General features: G+C 42.8%; 1 protein-coding gene across 5 annotated transcripts in view; it reads right to left on the bottom strand.

Moving 5' to 3' along the window:
• IQCA1 (IQ motif containing with AAA domain 1) overlaps positions 1 to 12,416 on the bottom strand; it is a 154,867-nt gene extending 142,451 nt beyond the window's left edge. For 3 of the 5 annotated variants that reach the window (XM_061607656.1, XM_061607658.1, XM_061607659.1), the window contains exons 1-4: positions 11,681 to 12,415; positions 9,567 to 9,894; positions 3,053 to 3,172; positions 773 to 964 (exon numbers count right to left, since the gene is read on the bottom strand). In XM_061607656.1, coding sequence (XP_061463640.1) covers positions 773 to 964; positions 3,053 to 3,172; positions 9,567 to 9,894; positions 11,681 to 11,691 — 651 coding nt within the window. In that variant the 5' untranslated portion in view covers positions 11,692 to 12,415. Of the gene's footprint in view, positions 1 to 772; positions 965 to 3,052; positions 3,173 to 9,566; positions 9,895 to 11,680 lie in introns of all 5 variants that reach the window. The other 2 variants (XM_061607657.1, XM_061607660.1) reach the window with 2 other exon arrangements.
• Positions 12,417 to 18,897: the final 6,481 nt, after the last annotated feature.

Here is an 18,897-nt window from a genome sequence, read left to right as displayed (position 1 = left end):
TGGACACAATGTTTTTGGCAATCCACAATTCTTTCCTATAGTTGTAAATGCCCCTATCCTGCCGAAGTAGATGCCATTTCATCAGAGAAACAAACAGCTCATTTAAACTGGAGATAGCACTGAGTCTCATAATTAGAGGGATCAGAGCGCATTACAACCCAACCCACAATCAAAGTTCAGGCCTGGCCTGTAATGAGCTTAACTCAACTCCAAACTTCCCTGGAGCATCTATGGTGCCAGATTCCACTTGTCAAACGTATCATTGCAATGTGGGGGAAAGGTACTTAGAAGCCTCACAGCACAAAGTTTCCAGACTTGTAGCATCCAAGCCAGGGAGGGTTTTTCTTCAGTTTCTCCTGTCTCGACTGAGCCCAGAGGAACAGAAAACTACAATACCTAAGCTTGCCAGGAAAGATGAATGTTCCACGTGTGCTCTGGAACATCACCATCCATTCCTTCCTCATACAATTGGGAACATGGATGGGGAGAAGCAACAACGGCAGGAGAATAGTGACAGCAAAATAAGGAATTTTCACAGATTCAGTCTTTCTAAGCTTTTTCTTAGAGAACTGTAACAAAAACCCTGAGCTTTTTTCCAAGAGCTCTCTGAGAAAGCTCAGAAAGACTGTCAATTAACAAAGCATACAAGGTTAAGAAGAGCTTATCCATTACTGATTTAAATACAAATTATCATATGTATCTTGTCCACAGTCAACTAAACACACATTCCATTTTCACAGCAATGTATTTCTGATGGAAACAGCTGTTTTACCCTTTGAATGCATACTGCAGCGGCTTCCAGATCTGGGCCTTTTACACCCTGAAGTCTGGCTAGCCTCTCTCTCTTTTCTTCGAGATAGATTTGCTTCATGAATGTAGCCCTCAGTCGACCCTGTCGAGCCCGCTCAGCTATCTGAATTGCTCTAACAGCTTCTTCTAAGAGCATGAGTTTCACACGTTTTTTCTGCAACATAAAATTGAAGAACGGGGGGGGGGGGGGGAAATACATTTAGAACATTGTCTTCATCCTTTCCCAGGCTTGCACAACTTAAAAGTCTGTGGGACCTTCCTTGGTGATTTTGACTCCCTAGAGGAATTCCAAGTACATATTGTTACTCTTTCCTATTTCTTTGGGAAACATTTATGATGCACCAAAGCCTATCAAAAATGCATGCAGGACTCCTGTTATGCTTCCCACTCTCTCTCTGCGAAAACTGTTATGGCAGCATGCTAGGTATCAGGAGTCACAGGAAACTTTTCAGCACACCAAAATCCTTTCAATGGATGCCAGACACTGTGGAAACTACATTTCCCAATGTCTCTACCATTTAGGAAAGCAGGAGGGAGACATGGAAAGAAAAGTCCTTTTGACTGAGATTACAGTCTGCAACAGAGTACTCCTCACAGGGCTGTAATGTTTGCCTCAGTTTGGAGACAAATGTTTCAAATAACAAAAGTTCATACTCACAAGAAAGATATTTTGAACTTCAGCAATATCACTAAGTACTGTATCTTCTACTACACCAGTGGAATTTATCAGCATCTGCCTCACAGGCCAGATCTGACAGGAGGCCAAGACTGCACAGGGCTTTAATCTTCGCTCAGCTGATGAGCAGGAATTAAATCCTGCTGCTTTGACTGTGCGATCTTGTTGTCTGCTGGGAACAGGATTGTACAGCTGAAACAGCACTAAACCCTGTCCTCCTGCCCATCACCTGATGTCACTAGTGATGTCAACTGATGGGTGGGTAGGTGTGGTTTGGAGAAACCTCCCTTGTGGGTTAAATTAGATCCCCTGGGGGCCATGACTGGCTCAGAGACTGGAGATTCCCTAGCCATGCACTGCACATCTTATTAAATTTATTACATGCATAAATTTCCTGCTTCTTCCAAACTCCAGTGTAAAAAAGGAGGTATAGGCACATTAGTATAAGTTACAAGAAAGAATAAAGCTCATGAATTCCAAGGTAATTCAGGGCGTAATCTGAACATATTATTTTAAAATATTGTATTTTATTGCACTATTTAAGTGCATTATATTAAAAGCAACAAGTCCTCTGATTCAAGGGGCTTACCCTTTGCAATTCAACAAAGGGGGAAAGATGAAATGCTAACACTAAATAGAAAGAATATCTGTCTAGTTTGCAATAAACATTGTACAACCAACTGGCAAAACTCTCCTTTGTCACAATCACAATGTTTTGTTTCCATCAACTCAGAAAACTGCAAAGATAACTTTTGCCACCTAAAAATCCCAATATTTGCTCTCTACCCAAATGTCCAGCACTTCTGCAGTGACAGGAATGCTGCGCAAAGTTAAGAGCCAGACATGGAGCTACATGTGTAAGGGGTGGATAGATCATGGCCCTTCCTTGTGTGCTCCAGAAACTATGGGTATCCCCAGATGCAGGGCTGATCTAATATGGAACAACTGTCTCAGGTGATGGGGTGCACCAGATTGATGCTTCCCTGGACCACCCACTCACCTGCCTCATTATTAACTGGTTTTCTCACCTGCAGGCCCTCCTGCTACTGTTGCTACTCCTCACTACCCAATCCTCCTAACAAAGCCTTACAATGAGTCCTTACTCAGAGCAAGATATTCTGGACAAGGTGGCCAAAAGAGTGCCTGTGGCACCACCATGATTTATTAGCGAAAAAGGCTATGTAAACTTATGAAAAAATTTAAGTTACTTCCAAGTAACTTTGTTTATTTTTAATAAGCTTAATCATGAATTCTAGACACTGCACAGGTGGCAGCACAGGCACTCTCCTGGCCACCTTGCCCAGAATGCCTTGCTGTGAGGAAGGATGCTGTCTGTCGTTCCTCAGTGCAAGTCTGGGAGGAGATGCATGAAGTGGAAAAGAAACCGCCACTGCAAAACAAAAAAGGGGGGGAAGGAGGAGGAGGAGGAAGAGAAATGGAGACAGCAGTGGCGCGGGGAAGGAGGACAGAGGCAGTAGTAGGAAGAGGAGGTGGGGTGGCAGCTGCTTCAGACAGAGCAATCTTTTCCACTGGCCCTGCCTGTATTGATTGTACAGATATACTCACTGGTTCGTCATCATACATTCCAGCATCAAACATTATCTGAGCAAGGATTCTCTCTCTCTCTTTCAACACCTTCAGTTTCTCCTTAATAAAATACCTTGGGATAGGAATTTCAATGTTTTCCTGTTGGAGAAGAACAGGTAATGAATGACCAATGTCTACAAATTAATACATTTTCTCTGCAGACCAGAGAATGTGCTCAAGACACATTTCTGGGTATGCTGAACAACTGATATTCATAAAGGTTGCCGTTACTCTATAACTTATTGGCAGAACACATAATCCTTGGAATGCTACAGTCTCAATGAAGAGACTCTGTATGCTGGTTCTGTTACCTGTCGATTGCCTTACACTGACTGACAGCTCAACTATGGAATGGGTGAAAAATCAACAAGATAACCTATGTGAAGTATGAACAGTTGAAAATGCTATGTAAATGCTAAAATTGTTAAGAAACAAATAAACAAATAACACAATTTCTCTCGTGCTGGTATTAGCTATGCACCTTTTTATCTTTTCATTTAATTTATTTATTAAATTTATATCCTGCCCTTCCTCCCAGGAGCCCAGGGCAGCAATTTGTGTATACATGTATGCACATCTGTACATGTTCTCACTGGTGTGCCTTCTCTTGGGTCAGTCCAGATACTTTCACCAGGGGATGGTAGTTACAGCATTTTTAAAAATGCATTTATATTCATTTATAGAAGCAGAGAAATTAAAGATAATTCAAACCCTTTCAGTGCCAGTTTTCAGGGGTGCTACATAACATTTTTTAAACTGTTTTTGGTGTCTCAATATGGATCGGAACCTTTTTTTTGGAATTATTTTTTAAATGGTGCCACAACCACTTACATTCCAATCTGGTGAAACCTACTGGAATGACCCTCTTATCAGTGCATAATTAATTAAGTGCAGAAAAGTAAAAAAAGTAAAGTAAAATTTAATTTTTGGGTCGCCTATCTGGCCGAAGCCACTCTAGGCGACGTACATATTAAAATTAATAAAATACAATATAAATACAGAATAAAATACAATGCAGTCAAGAATGATCATTTTAAATAGCAGCAGTATAGAACAATGTAGGGCAATCAATAAACAATTTAAAACAATCATAGAAAAATTAGCCCACCCCGGAGATCCCGAAGGCCTGTCCAAAGAGCCAAGTTTTTAAGGCTCAGCGAAATGTATCCAGGGAAGGGGCATGGCGGAGATCAAACGGGAGGGAGTTCCAGAGAGTGGGGGCCGCCACTGAAAATGCCCTCTCTCTAGTCCCCACCAACCTAGCTGTTTTCGTCGGTGGGACTGAGAGAAGGCCCTGCGTGGCTGATCTAGTCGGGCGGCTTAATTGGTGGTACTGGAGGTGCTCCTTCAGGTAAACTGGGCCGAGACCGTATAGGGATTTAAAGGTTAAGACCAACACCTTGAATTGGGCCCGGAAAACAACTGGAAGCCAATGTAGATGAAATAACATTGGCGTGATATGATCACGGCGGCGGCTGTTTGTAAGGAAACGAGCCGCCGCATTCTGCACCAGTTGTAGTTTCCAGACTGTCTTCAAGGGTAGCCCCACGTAGAGCGCATTGCAGTAGTCTAATCGAGAGGTGACCAGGGCATGTACTACCAGTGGAAGCTGATGAACTGGGAGGTAGGGTTGCAGCCTCCGTATGAGGTGTAGTTGATACCAAGCTGCCCGGCTCACTGCCGAAATCTGAGCCTCCATGGACAGCTTGGAATCAAGAACAACCCCAAGGCTGCGGACCTGATCCTTCAGGGGAAGTTTCACCCCATTAAGCTTCAGGTCAACAACACCCAACCTTCCCCTGTCACCCACAAGCAGCACCTCGGTTTTATCAGGATTGAGCTTCAGCCTGTTCCTTCCCATCCACCCACTCACGGATTCCAGGCACTTGGACAAGGTCTCCACAGCCAACTCCGGTGAGGATTTAAAAGATAGAGCTGCGTGTCATCAGCATATTGGTGACACCGCAGCCCAAAAGCCCTGATGATGGCTCCCAGCAGTTTTACATAGATGTTAAATAGCATGGGAGAGAGGATAGAACCCTGTGGCACTCCACAAGTGAGGGGCCAAGGGTCTGAAACCTCATCCCCCAATGCTACCTGTTGATGCCTGTCAGACAGAAAGGAACGGAACCACTGTAAGACAGTGCCTCCTATTCCTAATCTCTCCAGGAGATCTAACAGGATACCGTGGTCGACGGTATCAAAAGCCGCTGAGAGATCGAGGAGGACAAGAAAGGTGAATTCTCCCCTGTCTAATGCCCTCCTCATATCATCCACCAGAGCGACCAAGGCTGTTTCAGTACCATGTCCAGTCCTGAAACCCGATTGGTATGGATCCAAATAATCCATTTCATCCAAGTGTGCTGACAACTGGCTAGCCACCACTCGCTCAATGATCTTGCCCAAAAATGGCAAGTTCGAAATGGGGCAAAAGTTGTTCAAGACTTGGGGATCCAAGGAGGACTTTTTAAAGATGGGTTTTATAATTGCCTCCTTGAGGGCCGGTGGCATTACACCCTCCTTCAAGGATGCATTTACCACCGCCCTGATCCCTTCGCCCAATTTCTCCTTGCAGTTCATAAGGAACCATGATGGGCAAGGATCAATCAGAAAAGGATTAGGGAAGGAGTGAAGAGAAGGATGAGAAATCCTTAAGTGCGATCCACTTTTGGAAAGAGGGCTTGTAGTAATATGCTGGGCTGTCAGATACCAAAGCTGTAGTTATGTTTGATCTCCACCCCAAAATGCTCTCTTGGTAACTTGCCTTTACAGGTGAGAAAGAAAATTAAGGAAGACAATGCTACAACTTTACCCTGCTGTCTAGAAATTAGCTACACTGGTTCTTGGATGGAAAGCAGTTGGTTGGATTTCTTGCATGGATACAGCGCCTACATCGATCAGTGCTAACTAAACACATGGATATCTGTATTTCTGCATGTGGTCCCTGGCTATAGTCTGAAGACACATGAGGCCAAGCAGGATCAGGTCTGGTCAGAGTCTGGATGGGAGACAGCCTGGGAACCATACGTAAGCCACCTTGGGTTTCTATCATGAAAAAAAAGGTGGGGTATAATGTAATAAATAATAATAAATAATGTGGGGGAAGGCTGAGACATTACTTCATGAAAAGAGGCTTGCATCTAATCACTGAACTATTTTTGAACTCAGGAATGTTCAAGGAGCAAATTGAAGGTTCCTGGAAGCCATATTTTTAAAAATAGCTTTGTGCACCAAATGTGTACATGCTTTCCTTTACATGCCAGATTTATAGCTTAATATTTGCTTTAAAAAAGGAAAAGTTAGGCACAATTCCTGATGTAGGCAACAGGTGGAGCTACATGAGAGAAAGAAAATAAATCCATGATTCTCCCAGTGTCTGGTTTGTTGGGATATTAACTTCTTAAAGCCCAGTTTCTGTATGTGTGCCTTGATTACAGGTGACATGAAGGTGACATGCCTCTACTTAAGGCCCATTCTTACAATATTCTCTGCACTAGCCATGGTTTACAGTTAATCTGCTACAGGTTCATGGAATCATAGAATAGTAGAGTTGTAAAGGGTCTATAAGGCTATCGAGTCCAATCCCCTGCTTAATGCAGAAAGCCAACTTAAACTGTACCCAACAGGTGACTGTCCAGCTGCCTCGTGAATGTCTCTAGTGTTGGACAGCCCACCACCTTCGTAGGTAATTGGTTTAATTGTCGTACTGCTCTAACAGTTAGGAAGTTTTTCCAAATATCCAGCCAAAATTTGGCTTCCTGTAATTTAAGCTCACAATTCCATGTCCTGCACTCTGGGGCGATTGAGAAGAGATCCTGGCCCTCCTCTGTGTGACAACCTTTCAAATACTTGAGGAGTGCTTTCATATGTCCCCTTAGTCTTCTCTTCTCAAGGCTAAGCATGCCCAGTTTTTTTCAGTCTCTCCTCATAGGGCTTTGTTTCCAGTCCCCTGATCATCCTTGTTGCCCTCCTCTGAACTCGTTCCAGTTTGTTTGCATCCATCTTAAAGTGTGGTGTCCAGAACCGAACACAGTACTCAAGATGAGGCCTAACCAGTGCCGAACAGAGGAGAACCAATACTTAACAGAAGTATAGTTTCCAAATCATGTGAAGGCAGCCTAAACTAGCATTTGCCTTTTTTTGCAGCCACATCACACTGTTGGCTCATATTCAGCTTGTGATCAACAACAATTCCAAGATCCTTCTCTCATGTAGTATTGCCAAGCCAAGTATCCCCAATCTTCTTCCTAGGTGTAGAACTTTGCACTTATCCCTGTTAAATTCCATTCTGTAGTTTTCAGCCCAATGCTCCAGTCTATCACGATTTAATTCTATTTTAATTGTATATTTTTGTATGTTTTTTACCTATGAGTAGTTTTTATTTGTAAGCTGCTCTGAGTTCCAGTTTTGGAAAAAGGGAGGGGTAAAAATAAAGATTCATTCATTCATTCAATTTTGCCTTCCAGGATATTAGCTATCCCTCCCAAATGTTGTGTCATCTGCAAATTTGATAAGCATTCCCTGCACTTCCTTTTCCAAGTCATTAATAAAATCTTGAAGAGCAATGGGCCCAGGACTGAGCCATGCAGTATCTGCTTATTACCTCCCTCCAGTTTGAGAAGGAGCCATTGATAAGCACTCTTTGAGTACAATTCTGTAGCCAACTGTGGATCCAGCTGACAGCTGTTCCATCCAGCCCACATTTAGCTAGCTTGCTAATCAGAATATCATGGGGCATTTTGCTGAAGTCGAGATATAGTATATCCACAGCATCCCACAGTCAACCAGGGAGGTTATCCGATCAAAAAATGAGACAAGATTAGTCTGGCAGAATTTGTTCTTGGCAAATCCATGTTGGCTTCTACTAATCATTGCATTGTTTTTAAAGTGCTTACAAATCAGCTTTTTGCATGTTGCTGGCAGTGCTCGAGAATCTAAAATAAGGCAACACTTATTGCTGGGTGTCAAATAAGAGGTCACATTAGCTGTGAGAATGGTTTCTCCATTTGGGGGATATTGCTGCTATATGTGGCATGTGCTTCTCCCACCTCCCAAATTATACATTTATCTGAAACAATGTTGCACCATCACCTTGCTTTCATGGGGTCTTTGCTCTGGGCTGTAAAGTATGTTATGGTCCTAAGTGGTTACTATTCTTTTGTCTACTGAGCTGCCTTCCCGAAAGCAGATGCATGAATTAAAATGAAGTCATTTTGATTAAACATGGGGACAGCCAAGTTCTTTGTCAAGTGAGCATCACAACTGTGTTTTATGTCCTTTAATGAAAAAAATCATTTATCACTCAGTTCTTAAAACATCTCCTTTCAGAGCTACACCTGATGGCATTTTAGGTTGTCACATAAAAACCACATTTTCTCCACTTAAGGTAGGACATATTCCTATTTTGCAGTGAGAGAAGTGACACAATTTAAGATAAGTCAATTCAGCTTAAATATTTGTTTCAGAACCTTTTTAACAAGTACAGCTCAGGAGTTCTTAAACTTGGTCACAGCAGCCTACTTAAGATAGGAATTTGCCGAACCTTCTCCATATATAACCAAAACAAACAAAAAGGGTCAGACCAAAAGAAAATAGAAATGTTGCTGCATTCTGATCTTAAATGGAATCTGATTACGCATTGCACTCAGTCCAGCTAGAATTCCAAATCCACCATAACTGAATTACAGAATGATCTGGTAATAATATAGACCATGAAGTGTTAAGGCCTCATGCAACAACATGACATAATATTATTGTTCTGTTATGTACACAAGAAACGTCCATACGTGCATGGCACAGCTTTCATAGCTAAGGCCCCTGAAAGTTGCCAGAGTCAGACCTCCTGAGTTCCAATGAGTATGGTAAGAGAACTAAATGAATCCAGGTGGGGGGGAAAGGAGTTTTGTGGTTTTGCTGAACTGTGTTTAAAGCAAACCCAACCAAATTTAGCCTCCTATAACAAGAAGGCTATTTTGAGTCCACAGCATTCTTTAAGGTGTCAAGTGAGAGACTTCAATTGTGGAAGAATTCATGATTACTCCACCAAATCTCCACAAACTGATACATAAGATGAATGGTACACAGCCTCATATATTCTGCAGACAGAATGGGCTAACATTTTAACCTCTGACCCAATCAAGATGCAAATCTGTTAACTATCCACTAGTTAACAATCAACACCTTTCTGGATGGTGGTGTACATGGGGGATCAATGCCTGGTAAAAACTGAAAACTGCCATTCAACATGACACAGTGTGACACCTCAGCATCTCTACAGTGAAACTGAAAACTCCATATGTTATATATTTAAAAAGTTACAATGGAAAAACAGTTCTAGTACAGATGAGAATTACAATAAATATTTCAATGGAGTGGGACTCATGTTTTTCTATGTGGTTTTCACAAGTGAGATCAACAGATGTCAGTTATTAAAAAAATAAACATCTTCGATTTGATTTTACAGTATGAAAAAAGAACTTAGGACTATACTTACAGGGGCCAGCTTAAGATCCTGCAAAATATCATCAAAGTAATGATATTCTGAGTACTCGAGCTCCACCATTTCATTCTTTAATTCCAAGATTCGGCCCATTACACCATCCAGCACTTGCCGAATAATTAAGCGCTTTTGCGGGTGAACAATCTGGTCGTAAGCAGCTTCCAAATTGCGAAATATTTGTACATATTTGATGTAGAAAGTAGCTAGCATTTGAAACACTACTAGGTGATCTTTCGGTGGCCTTTGTGATTTCTCTTCAGTCTCCTTTTGTAACAGGCCGTTGAGGGATTCCTGAGCTTCTGCCCACATTTTATTGTAAGTGCTAATAAGGAAGGAAGGGATGGGGGGAGAAAACTTTAGTTCTTAAAAAGAGTACAGAACAAAGTACAGTTCATAGTGCAATCCTATTCATAATAGGGACTCAAAAGTACTTGGGTACAACTTATTCACAGGTACTCAGGTTCAACACCAGTGTTGAAATTCAGATGTGTAGTTTGGTGTTTATTGTGAACCCAGCCTTGACCATGGATCCTTTGCCCAGCTGAGGTTAATGCACCAATTATACCTGTTTCTCAAGAATGCATATCTGGCCATGATGATGCATGCCTCAGTTGCATCGCATCTTGATTACTGCAATGCACTTTATGTAGGGATGCATGTGAAACTCAAAAACTAGTTGGTCCAGAATGCAGCACCCACATTGTTAACAGAGACAACATTGGAGAGCACAATGACTCCCTTAATGAACAGCTGCATTGGCTTCCAATTTGTTGTGGGGCACAATTCAAAGTGTTGGTGATGACCTTTAAAGGCCTAGGTAGTTTAGGATGAGGGAATGTGAAAGATTGCCTCTTTTTCTGTACAAACCTGCTCAATTGTTGAGATCATATTCAGAAGCTCTCCTGCATATCATAACATCCCCTAAAGTAAGCTTGGTTAGGACTAGGGAGAGGGATTCTTCTGTGGCTGTGCCTAGGCTCTGTAACTCCCTCCTGAGAAAGGCATGCATTGCCTTCTGGAAGCTAGCAAAAACTTTCCTTTTTAAGAAGTCTTTTGATTTACAGATGGTTGTTTTGTTATTGTACTGGTTAACCTGCTGGTTCTGAATAATTTCTACTGCTTCTGGTTGAGGTTTTTTAAATACAGTTTTAGTGTCATTGTCCCCCTTTAGGATGCACTCCTTAACATGGTGAAGGGGTTTGAGAGGGCTGAAGAACCTAACAGCAATGCCGTCAGGAGTCTAGACCAAGAGGCTAAACTTCTAGCAGAGGCACCCAAGTTCAAAGCTGAGACACCAGACTCAGATGCATCCAAACTCAGAGGAAGGCAATGGTAAACCACCTCTGAATACCTATTACCACAAAAACCTTATAAACAGAGTATCCAAAACACAACACAAGATAGTGCTGGAAGATGAGACCCCCCCAGATCAGAAGGCACTCAACGAGCTACTGGGGAAGAACAAAGGACAAGGACAAGTAGCGCTGTGACTAATGATGCAGCTGGGTCAAAGCCGAAAGGAAGCCCAGAGGCTGATGCGCACAGATGCGAAAGGAGAGTCCAGAGTTTTATGACTTACACAATAGGAACATGGAATGAGAGAAGCATGAACCAGGGAAAGTTAGACACTGTCAAGCAAGAAATGGAACATACCAACATTACAATACTTGGCGTGAGTGAATTAAAATGGACTGGAATGGGACATTTTCAATACTGCAGTCGGGATCAATTAGAAGGCAGTCCATTTCCATTTTTAAGTCCCACAGATTTCACTGAGAGAGTTGGAAGCAGATTCTTATCACTGCCTTTGCAATTAATGGGACTTCAGTGCTTAACTTTGGATGGATTAGGTCCTATATGTCTCTATATTTAATACTTTTCTCTACCAGAAATACAACATGTGAGGCTTCTGTAGAAATAATAATGACTAGCTGTACCATAATCATATACAAGTCTCCCCTCACCTGCCTGGAGCTTCCAAAGCTGAAATCCTAAGCGCGCACTCACCCAGCTAGCCCCACTGAACAAAAGGGGCATTATTTAGGATTGTAAACATAGAATTTCACTGCAAATCTAGTAGCGCTGTTTCTGTTTTTATTTTTACTTACTTGTGGGACATGGTTGGGGGGGTTTTGCGCTCTCTTCTCGTGTATTTAGCTTTCCGTTCCAAGGTCCTGTTTTCTGAAAGGTGATGAACAAGGTGCGTCACCTAACCCTCTTTCAAGAGGGTTTTTTTTTTTGTCGGTGTTGTTACTCTTTTAAAAACAAAACAAACAATTGTGTCGCAAACACAGACACACACCCCTTCCCCAATGCTGCTTTCTGTCCTTGTTAAGGCCCAGGGCATGCTCTGAATTTCCTTGGCGCAGAGTGAAGCATTTGTCACGCAAGTCACTGAGGCCCTTAACGACAACCGCGCGTGCGGCGGGATGCGGGGCTGTTCCTCCCTTCCCTCTCCTTGCTCCGCCCCCCGGAGCTGGCCGCTCCTCATGCAGTTGCTGTTTGAGGTCGCTCCGCGGTGGAGTTCCTTAGCAACTGGACGCCAGGCCAAAACCAAGGCAAGCCTGCGGCTCCCTTCTCCTCCTTTCCCCGGGCGGTTGCTATGGAAGCCGGAGGGAGGCGGCGGCGGCGGCGGCTTCTGCAAACCGCGGAAGGACTTCGGCCTGTGGCTTGTTGAGGCAGTCCCTTCGCTGTTTTTCTTGCGGCTTGGCGTCTGTTTGAGGTCCCTGGGCCCTTGCTCTCCGCTCTGGAGAGAAAAAGCGGCTGGAAGGGAAGGCGCCGAGGTCCTCAAGCCAGAGCTTGGGAAAGTTACTTTTTTTGAACTACAACTCCCATCAGCCCCAGCCAGCATGACCACTGGATTGGGCTGATGGGAGTTGTAGCTCAAAAAAGTAACTTTTCCAAGCCCTGCCTCAAGCTGTACACCAGATGTGCTGTTCCTTGGGAGTAAGAACCCCATTGAACTCCCTGGGGCTTATGCAGAGCTTGGAAAAGTTACTTTTTTTGAACTACAACTTCCGTCAGCCCAATCTAGTGGTCATGCTGGCTGGGGCTGATGGGAGTTGTAGTTCAAAAAAAGTAACTTTTCCAAGCTCTGCCGCTTATGATATCTATTACTACCTGACAAACGTTTCATACGTTGTTATTTTTATTCACCGCATAGCATCATCAACGCGCCGGACGCATTACGGAAGACGAAACAAAAAGACAGGCCCGTGCCCCCCAACAGTTTGCTGCCCACAGAGGAACCCCCTACCCAGTCCCAAAGGAGAAGGGGAAAGTAGCGGAGGAAACTGCGTTCGCTTCAGTTAAGACTTAGGTTCCGGAGGAGCAAAGGATTAAAGCTCCAATCCTAACACCATTTATCTAAGAGTAAGCCGCATTGACTTCAATAGGATTTACTTGTGAGTAGACATGGGGCTAGGATTGCATTGTAAGTGCTTTGCTAGAGGGCTTTCACCTTGAAAGCAGGACTGAACTACCATGAATTTACGAATGGGTGTGAAGTTGAATCCGGCTTGATTTGGGTGCTTGAACAGTCCTGAACCGTGCAGGAAGCAAGACTGAACTCCTCACACATCAACAAATGGACAAAGAGTTCACTCTTGCTTTTGGGTGCCTGAGCAAGTTCCCCATGGGAGATTTCCTGGTGCACCTGAACACTGCAGAAAGCAGGACTGAAGCAGAGAATTGCAATCCTACTTGATTGCTACCTTCCCCTTGCACATACACATGCCAACTTTGACAGGTGAGCAGGGCCACCCACATGTCATTCACCTGATGTCATTTTGATGTCATATGACTGACAGATGGGTATTCCCATCTATATGTCAAAATTGGCCCGCAGGGTCAGAGAGACAGATTTAGCCCTTAAAGCCAGAAAGATTCCCAACTCTTCCATCAATGAGAATCAGGTGCAAAAGAAAGACATTTAACTTTATTTTATTATTTAAAATATTTGTAAACCACACTTTCATCTAAAATCACAAGAGAGTATATAGAAGAACACAGTATTATAATAAAAACATACAGTTAGCATGCCAGAGCAGGCTGCCTCCAAGCACATTCTGAATCTAGGATTGTGTTTTCATACCAGAACCAAACTGAGCTCATAGTCCTTTCACACAAATATCCACTCCTGGCTAGCTTTCTTCATTTCAGCAGCCAAATTTAAAAAGTGGTTTTATTGTTGCTATTATTAAGCAAATTGGGGCCAGAAAAAGTGGTAATATATATCACCCAGAGATACCCACCTATCTTCTGCCCACCCCTGTCTTAGATAAGGGGAATGAAGTAAAGGTAGCCACATTAGCCCATAAGAAAATTCCAAAATCCAAATTAGGCCAATACATAAACAGAGCTATAGTTTCCAGGTCGAGGGAAGTAATAGTCCCACTATATTCTGCATTGGTCAGGCCTCATCTGGAATACTGCGTTCAGTTCTGGGCGCCTCATTTTAAGAAAGATATAGACAAGTTGGAGCGGGTTCAGAAGAGGGCGATGAGGATGATAGCCGGTATGGAGAACAAGTCTTATGAGGAAAGGTTGAAGGAACTTGGCATGTTCAGTCTGGTGAAGAGAAGGCTGAGGGGTGACATGATTGCACTCTTTAAGTACCTGAAGGGCTGTCACATAGAGGAGGGTACAGATTTGTTCTCTGCTGCCCCAGAGGGTAGGACTAGGTCTAATGGTTTTAAGTTGCAGGAGCGTAGATTCAGATTGGATATTAGAAGGAACTTCTTGACAGTAAGGGCAGTTCAGCAAGGGAACCGACTGCCTAGGGAGGTGGTGGGATCCCCTTCGCTGGATGTCTTCAAGCAGAGGCTGGACAGCTATCTGTGGGAGATGCTCTAGCTGTGGATTTCCTGCTGTGAGCAGGGGGTTGGACTCGATGGCCTACAAGGCCCCTTCCAACTCTATGATTCTATGAAAATGGTAGATTTCTCCAAAAGCTTCATCGGGCTAGGTGGTAAATGGGGGAGGGGGGGAGGTAAATGGGGGAGGGGGGGAGAGATAGGAGACATTCAAATGTGGCTCTTTAGGTGCTCTTTAGGTTGCACCAAGGCCTGCTGGAAACAAACATAAAAATGGTTGCTACCCAGATCAGGCTTCATCTTTAGGCAAAACACACAAGTTCCTTGGTAGGTGGAAAATAAGAATCAAGAGAAACCAGACAGTCCTTATAGTAATAAAGTCAGAAATTAACTTTGGTAGTGGGCTAGGCAAAAAGTCAGTAGGAGTCACATTGGGTAGTTTTACCTAGCAGTTCCCTCAGAGAATATAAAAGGGCTAAATGTCAGGAACACTGAAAGGAAGATAGAAGGGGAGACAAGATCATTTTCATGGTAGGCATAGTACTACAGTACTTAGAATGAAAGAGTAGGCTGCCTCCAAGCACGTTCTGAACCTAGGATTGTGTTTTCAGTACCAGAACTGAACTGAGCTCATAGTCCTTTCACATAAATGGTTTAGAACCCCCTTTTCCCCATTTTAAAGAGTAATCTTATGCATGTTTATTGAGAAACAAATGCTACTCTGAATATTAAGACATCTATTAAGACACTAGGTAAGTGTCCATAGGAGTGCAATCATGTACTTTAAGCATGCGTGTACTAGACAGGAAGTTCCTTGAAGCTTACTTCCCAGCCACCGAGGATCATGCAGCTCACCAGGTTTTCTCCATTCTCTTCACCTCACCCCCTCTCAACATCCGTCCCTTTCCCTGCTCCCTCTCCTAGGACTTATACTTAAGCTCATTTAATATTTCTTTATTAACCACCACCTTTAACACCTTTTGTTGAAATCACACAGTGATAAAAATCATATCCACTCTTTCAACAGAAACCCTTTTTGATGTTGTGCTGCAAAAGACAAAGCCAGCTATCCTTCTGAAATTAAAGGACTGGCACAATATTTGTTGTTCAGCATGAGTGCTAATGTTTTAATGTTGGGTTCTTAACTGTCCTGTTACCGAAGGCAATATAACCTTGCCTAATAAGCTTTCATTACTACCTCATTTTGACTTGTAATGAGTCTGTAAACTATTGTCCATGGGCAGAGGTGAGGGTAAGGGGGAATAGCTGCCAGCTAAAGTGACATACAGTGAACCCTGATGCTCAATTCAAAGCAGGTGTGTCAGTAGTTTGGTTTGTTTGACTCTGTTACAATAGCCGCATGTTCATCAGGGCTGCACACAGTGCGTGAAGCAAAAAGTTTTGGAAGAAAGTTGAAATATATGAAATGCAAATTTAATTGGAAGAATTGTACTCTACACTTAGATTAGGGGGAAGTGATCCCATGGTTGCAGATATAAAATAAAATGTCATTAATAATAATGTGTGCTTTTAAAAACTCATATGGATATTAAATACCATACCACATGGCACCAGTTTTGCTACAAAGTAAAACCCTCAAATTATGTTTTTAGTGCAATTGTTTCAATGGAATGAAAGTGGGTTTTCTAAAAAAAAAATTAGGTCAAACTCTGTATGGCATTGATTGTACACTGTAAAAGGAAATATTCCCATGGGAAGACAATATGGTTTTCTTTCGTTTTTTTCATCATCTGTGTGTTCATGTAGGATGCTACTCCCAAAGAGATAATGTCACAAATCTTGCACACAATACAAATTGCAATTAATGTACACCAGATGTTTGGTGCAAGAAAGAAATACTGAACCCAGACCTCTGGCTATTAGCCAAATAATTTATTAGCAGAAGGTTTTAGAAAACTATTTAGCTTAACATTTTGCAAGGGTCAGTGTATATATTCACAATAAATCAACACCAGAACAGTGTCAAAGTTTAATCAGTTAGGAGGTTAGAGGTCATTTCTGTAGTATAGTAAAAAGTAAATATCAGGAAATTAGAAACTAAACAGCAATGGCTAGAACATGTGCAATGTTTAATATTTTCTACAACCTATAATCTGTCAGGTTTTAATGTTTTTCATATGAATGGAAATAGAACTGCCTCTGTACTGTACGTAGATTAAAACATAGCTAAATGATATTTTCCTGCTAGATTTTCTTACTGAATATAGATACAGGTGGTCAAGTGGACACTGTATATATAACTGGTGCTTTAAAACGTCTCTTCTACACCTGCATGGAAATTTGATTAAACCAACGGGTTACCAGCATAGCACCTGTGATGATAATGGTGCCCCTGAGGTCTTCCCCTGATGCCCATAAAGCCTCTGAGCCCCCCCCCCGCCTTCATCATGAGGTGATGAAAGTTCTTACCTCCCTTCCCTTGACAAAGTACATAAAACCAAGGGAGGAAGTTGGAAACAATATACTTATTCCCATTTCCTCTTTCAGCTCTGTGTACTTTTCAAGGCTGAGATTGGCAGCTAAACAGAAAGAGGAACCAAGAAGGTGGGAAGGAAACGGGAGAGCACAGGAGGGGAAAGGAAGTGATCTGGGAGGCACAGAAGAAAAACGGGCTGAGAGTGGAAGCAGAGAGTGGGTCCCACAGGAATCGGGAGACGGAGAATGGATTGCCAAAGGGTTGCATGTCTGTATGCTGAATCCACTAAAATGGATCCTCTTGAAATGGCATATTTAATGGATCCCCACCCTCATAGAAACATAGAATAGTAGAGTTGGAAGGCGCCTATAAGCCTATCAAGTCCACCCCCCTGCGCAATACAGGAATCCAAATCAAAGCATTCCCGACAGATGGCTGTCCAGCTGCCTCTTGAACGCCTCCAGTGTTGGAGAGCCCACTACCTCTTTAGGTAATTGATTCCATTGTCGTATGGCTGCAACAGTTAGGAAATTTTTCCTGATGTTCAGTCGAAATCTGGCTTCCTGCAACTTGAGCCCATTATTCCGTGTCCTGCACTCTGAGACGATCAAGAAGAGATCCCAGCCCTCCTCTATGTGACAACCTTTCATGTATTTGAAGAGTGCTATGATACCTCCCCTCAGTCTTCTCTTCTCCAGGCTAAACATGCCCAGTTCCTTCAGTCTCTCCTCATAGGGCTTTGTTTCCAGTCCCCTGATCATCCTTGTTGCCCTCCTCTGAACCTGTCCCAGTTTGTCTGCATTCTTCTTGAAGTGCGGAGACAAGAACTGGAAGCAGTATTCAAGATGAGCCCTAACTAGTGCTGAATAGAGGGGAACTAATACTTCACACGATCTGTAAACTATACTTTTGTTAATGCAGCCTAATATAGTATTTGCCTTTTTTGCAGCCACATCACATGGTTGGCTCATATTCAGCTTGTGATCAATGACAATTCCGAGATCCTTCTCACATGTCATATTGCTGAGCCAAGTATCCCTCATCTTATAACTGTGCATTTGGTTTCTTTTTCCTAAGTGTAGAACTTTGCATTTATCCCTATTGAATTGCAGTCTGTTGTTTTCAGCCCAATGCACCAGCCTATCAAGGTCCCTTTGCATTTTGTTTCTGTCTTCCATGTTATTAGCTATGCCCCCCAATTTTGTATCATCTGCAAATTTGATAAGCATGTTGTGTATCTCCTCATCCAAGTTGTTAATAAAAATGTTGAAGAGCACTGGGCCCAGGACCGAGCCCTGCGGTACCCCACTCGATACTTGTGCCCAGTTTGAGAAGGAACCATTGATAAGCTCTCTTTGAGTATGATTCTGGAGCCAACTATGGATCCACCTGATAGTTGTTCCATCCAGCCCACATTTAGCTAGCTTGCTAATCAGAATATCATGCGGCACTTTGTCAAAAGCTTTGCTGAAGTTGAGGTATATTGTGTCCGCAGCATTCCCACAGTCTACAAGGGAGGTTACCCAGTCGAAAAATGAGAGAAGATTAGTTTGGCAGGATTTGTTCTTCATAAATCCATGTTGGCTCCTAGTAATCACTGCATTGTTTTCAAGGTGCTTACAGATTGACTGCTTTATAATCTGCTCCAGAGTTTTTCCAGGGATTGATGTTAGGCTGACTGGTCTGTAGTTCCCCGGTTCCTCCTTTTTGTGTTTTTTGAAGATAGGGACAACATTAGCTCTCCTCCAGTCATCTGGCACTTCACCAGTCCTCCATGATTTCGCAAAGATAATAGACAGTGGTTCTGACAGTTCTTCATCCAGTTCCTTCAATACTCTAGGATGCAGTTTATTGGGCCCTGCCAATTTGAACTCGTTCAAAGTGATTAGGTATTCCTTGACCATTTGTCTATCAATCTCAAGCTCCCATCCTGCCCCTTCTATTTCATGTTTTCCGGGAGGGTCACAGACCTTTCTTTGGGAGAAGACTGAGCCAAAGTAGGAATTGAGCACTTCTGCCTTTTCTTTGTCATCTGTTATCATTTTGCCATCCTCATTGAGTAGCTGTGCCACCA

This window comes from Rhineura floridana, chromosome 2, assembly GCF_030035675.1.
Source record: "Rhineura floridana isolate rRhiFlo1 chromosome 2, rRhiFlo1.hap2, whole genome shotgun sequence".
NCBI lineage: Eukaryota > Metazoa > Chordata > Lepidosauria > Squamata > Rhineuridae > Rhineura > Rhineura floridana.
This window is presented reverse-complemented; position numbering and strand designations above follow the sequence as displayed.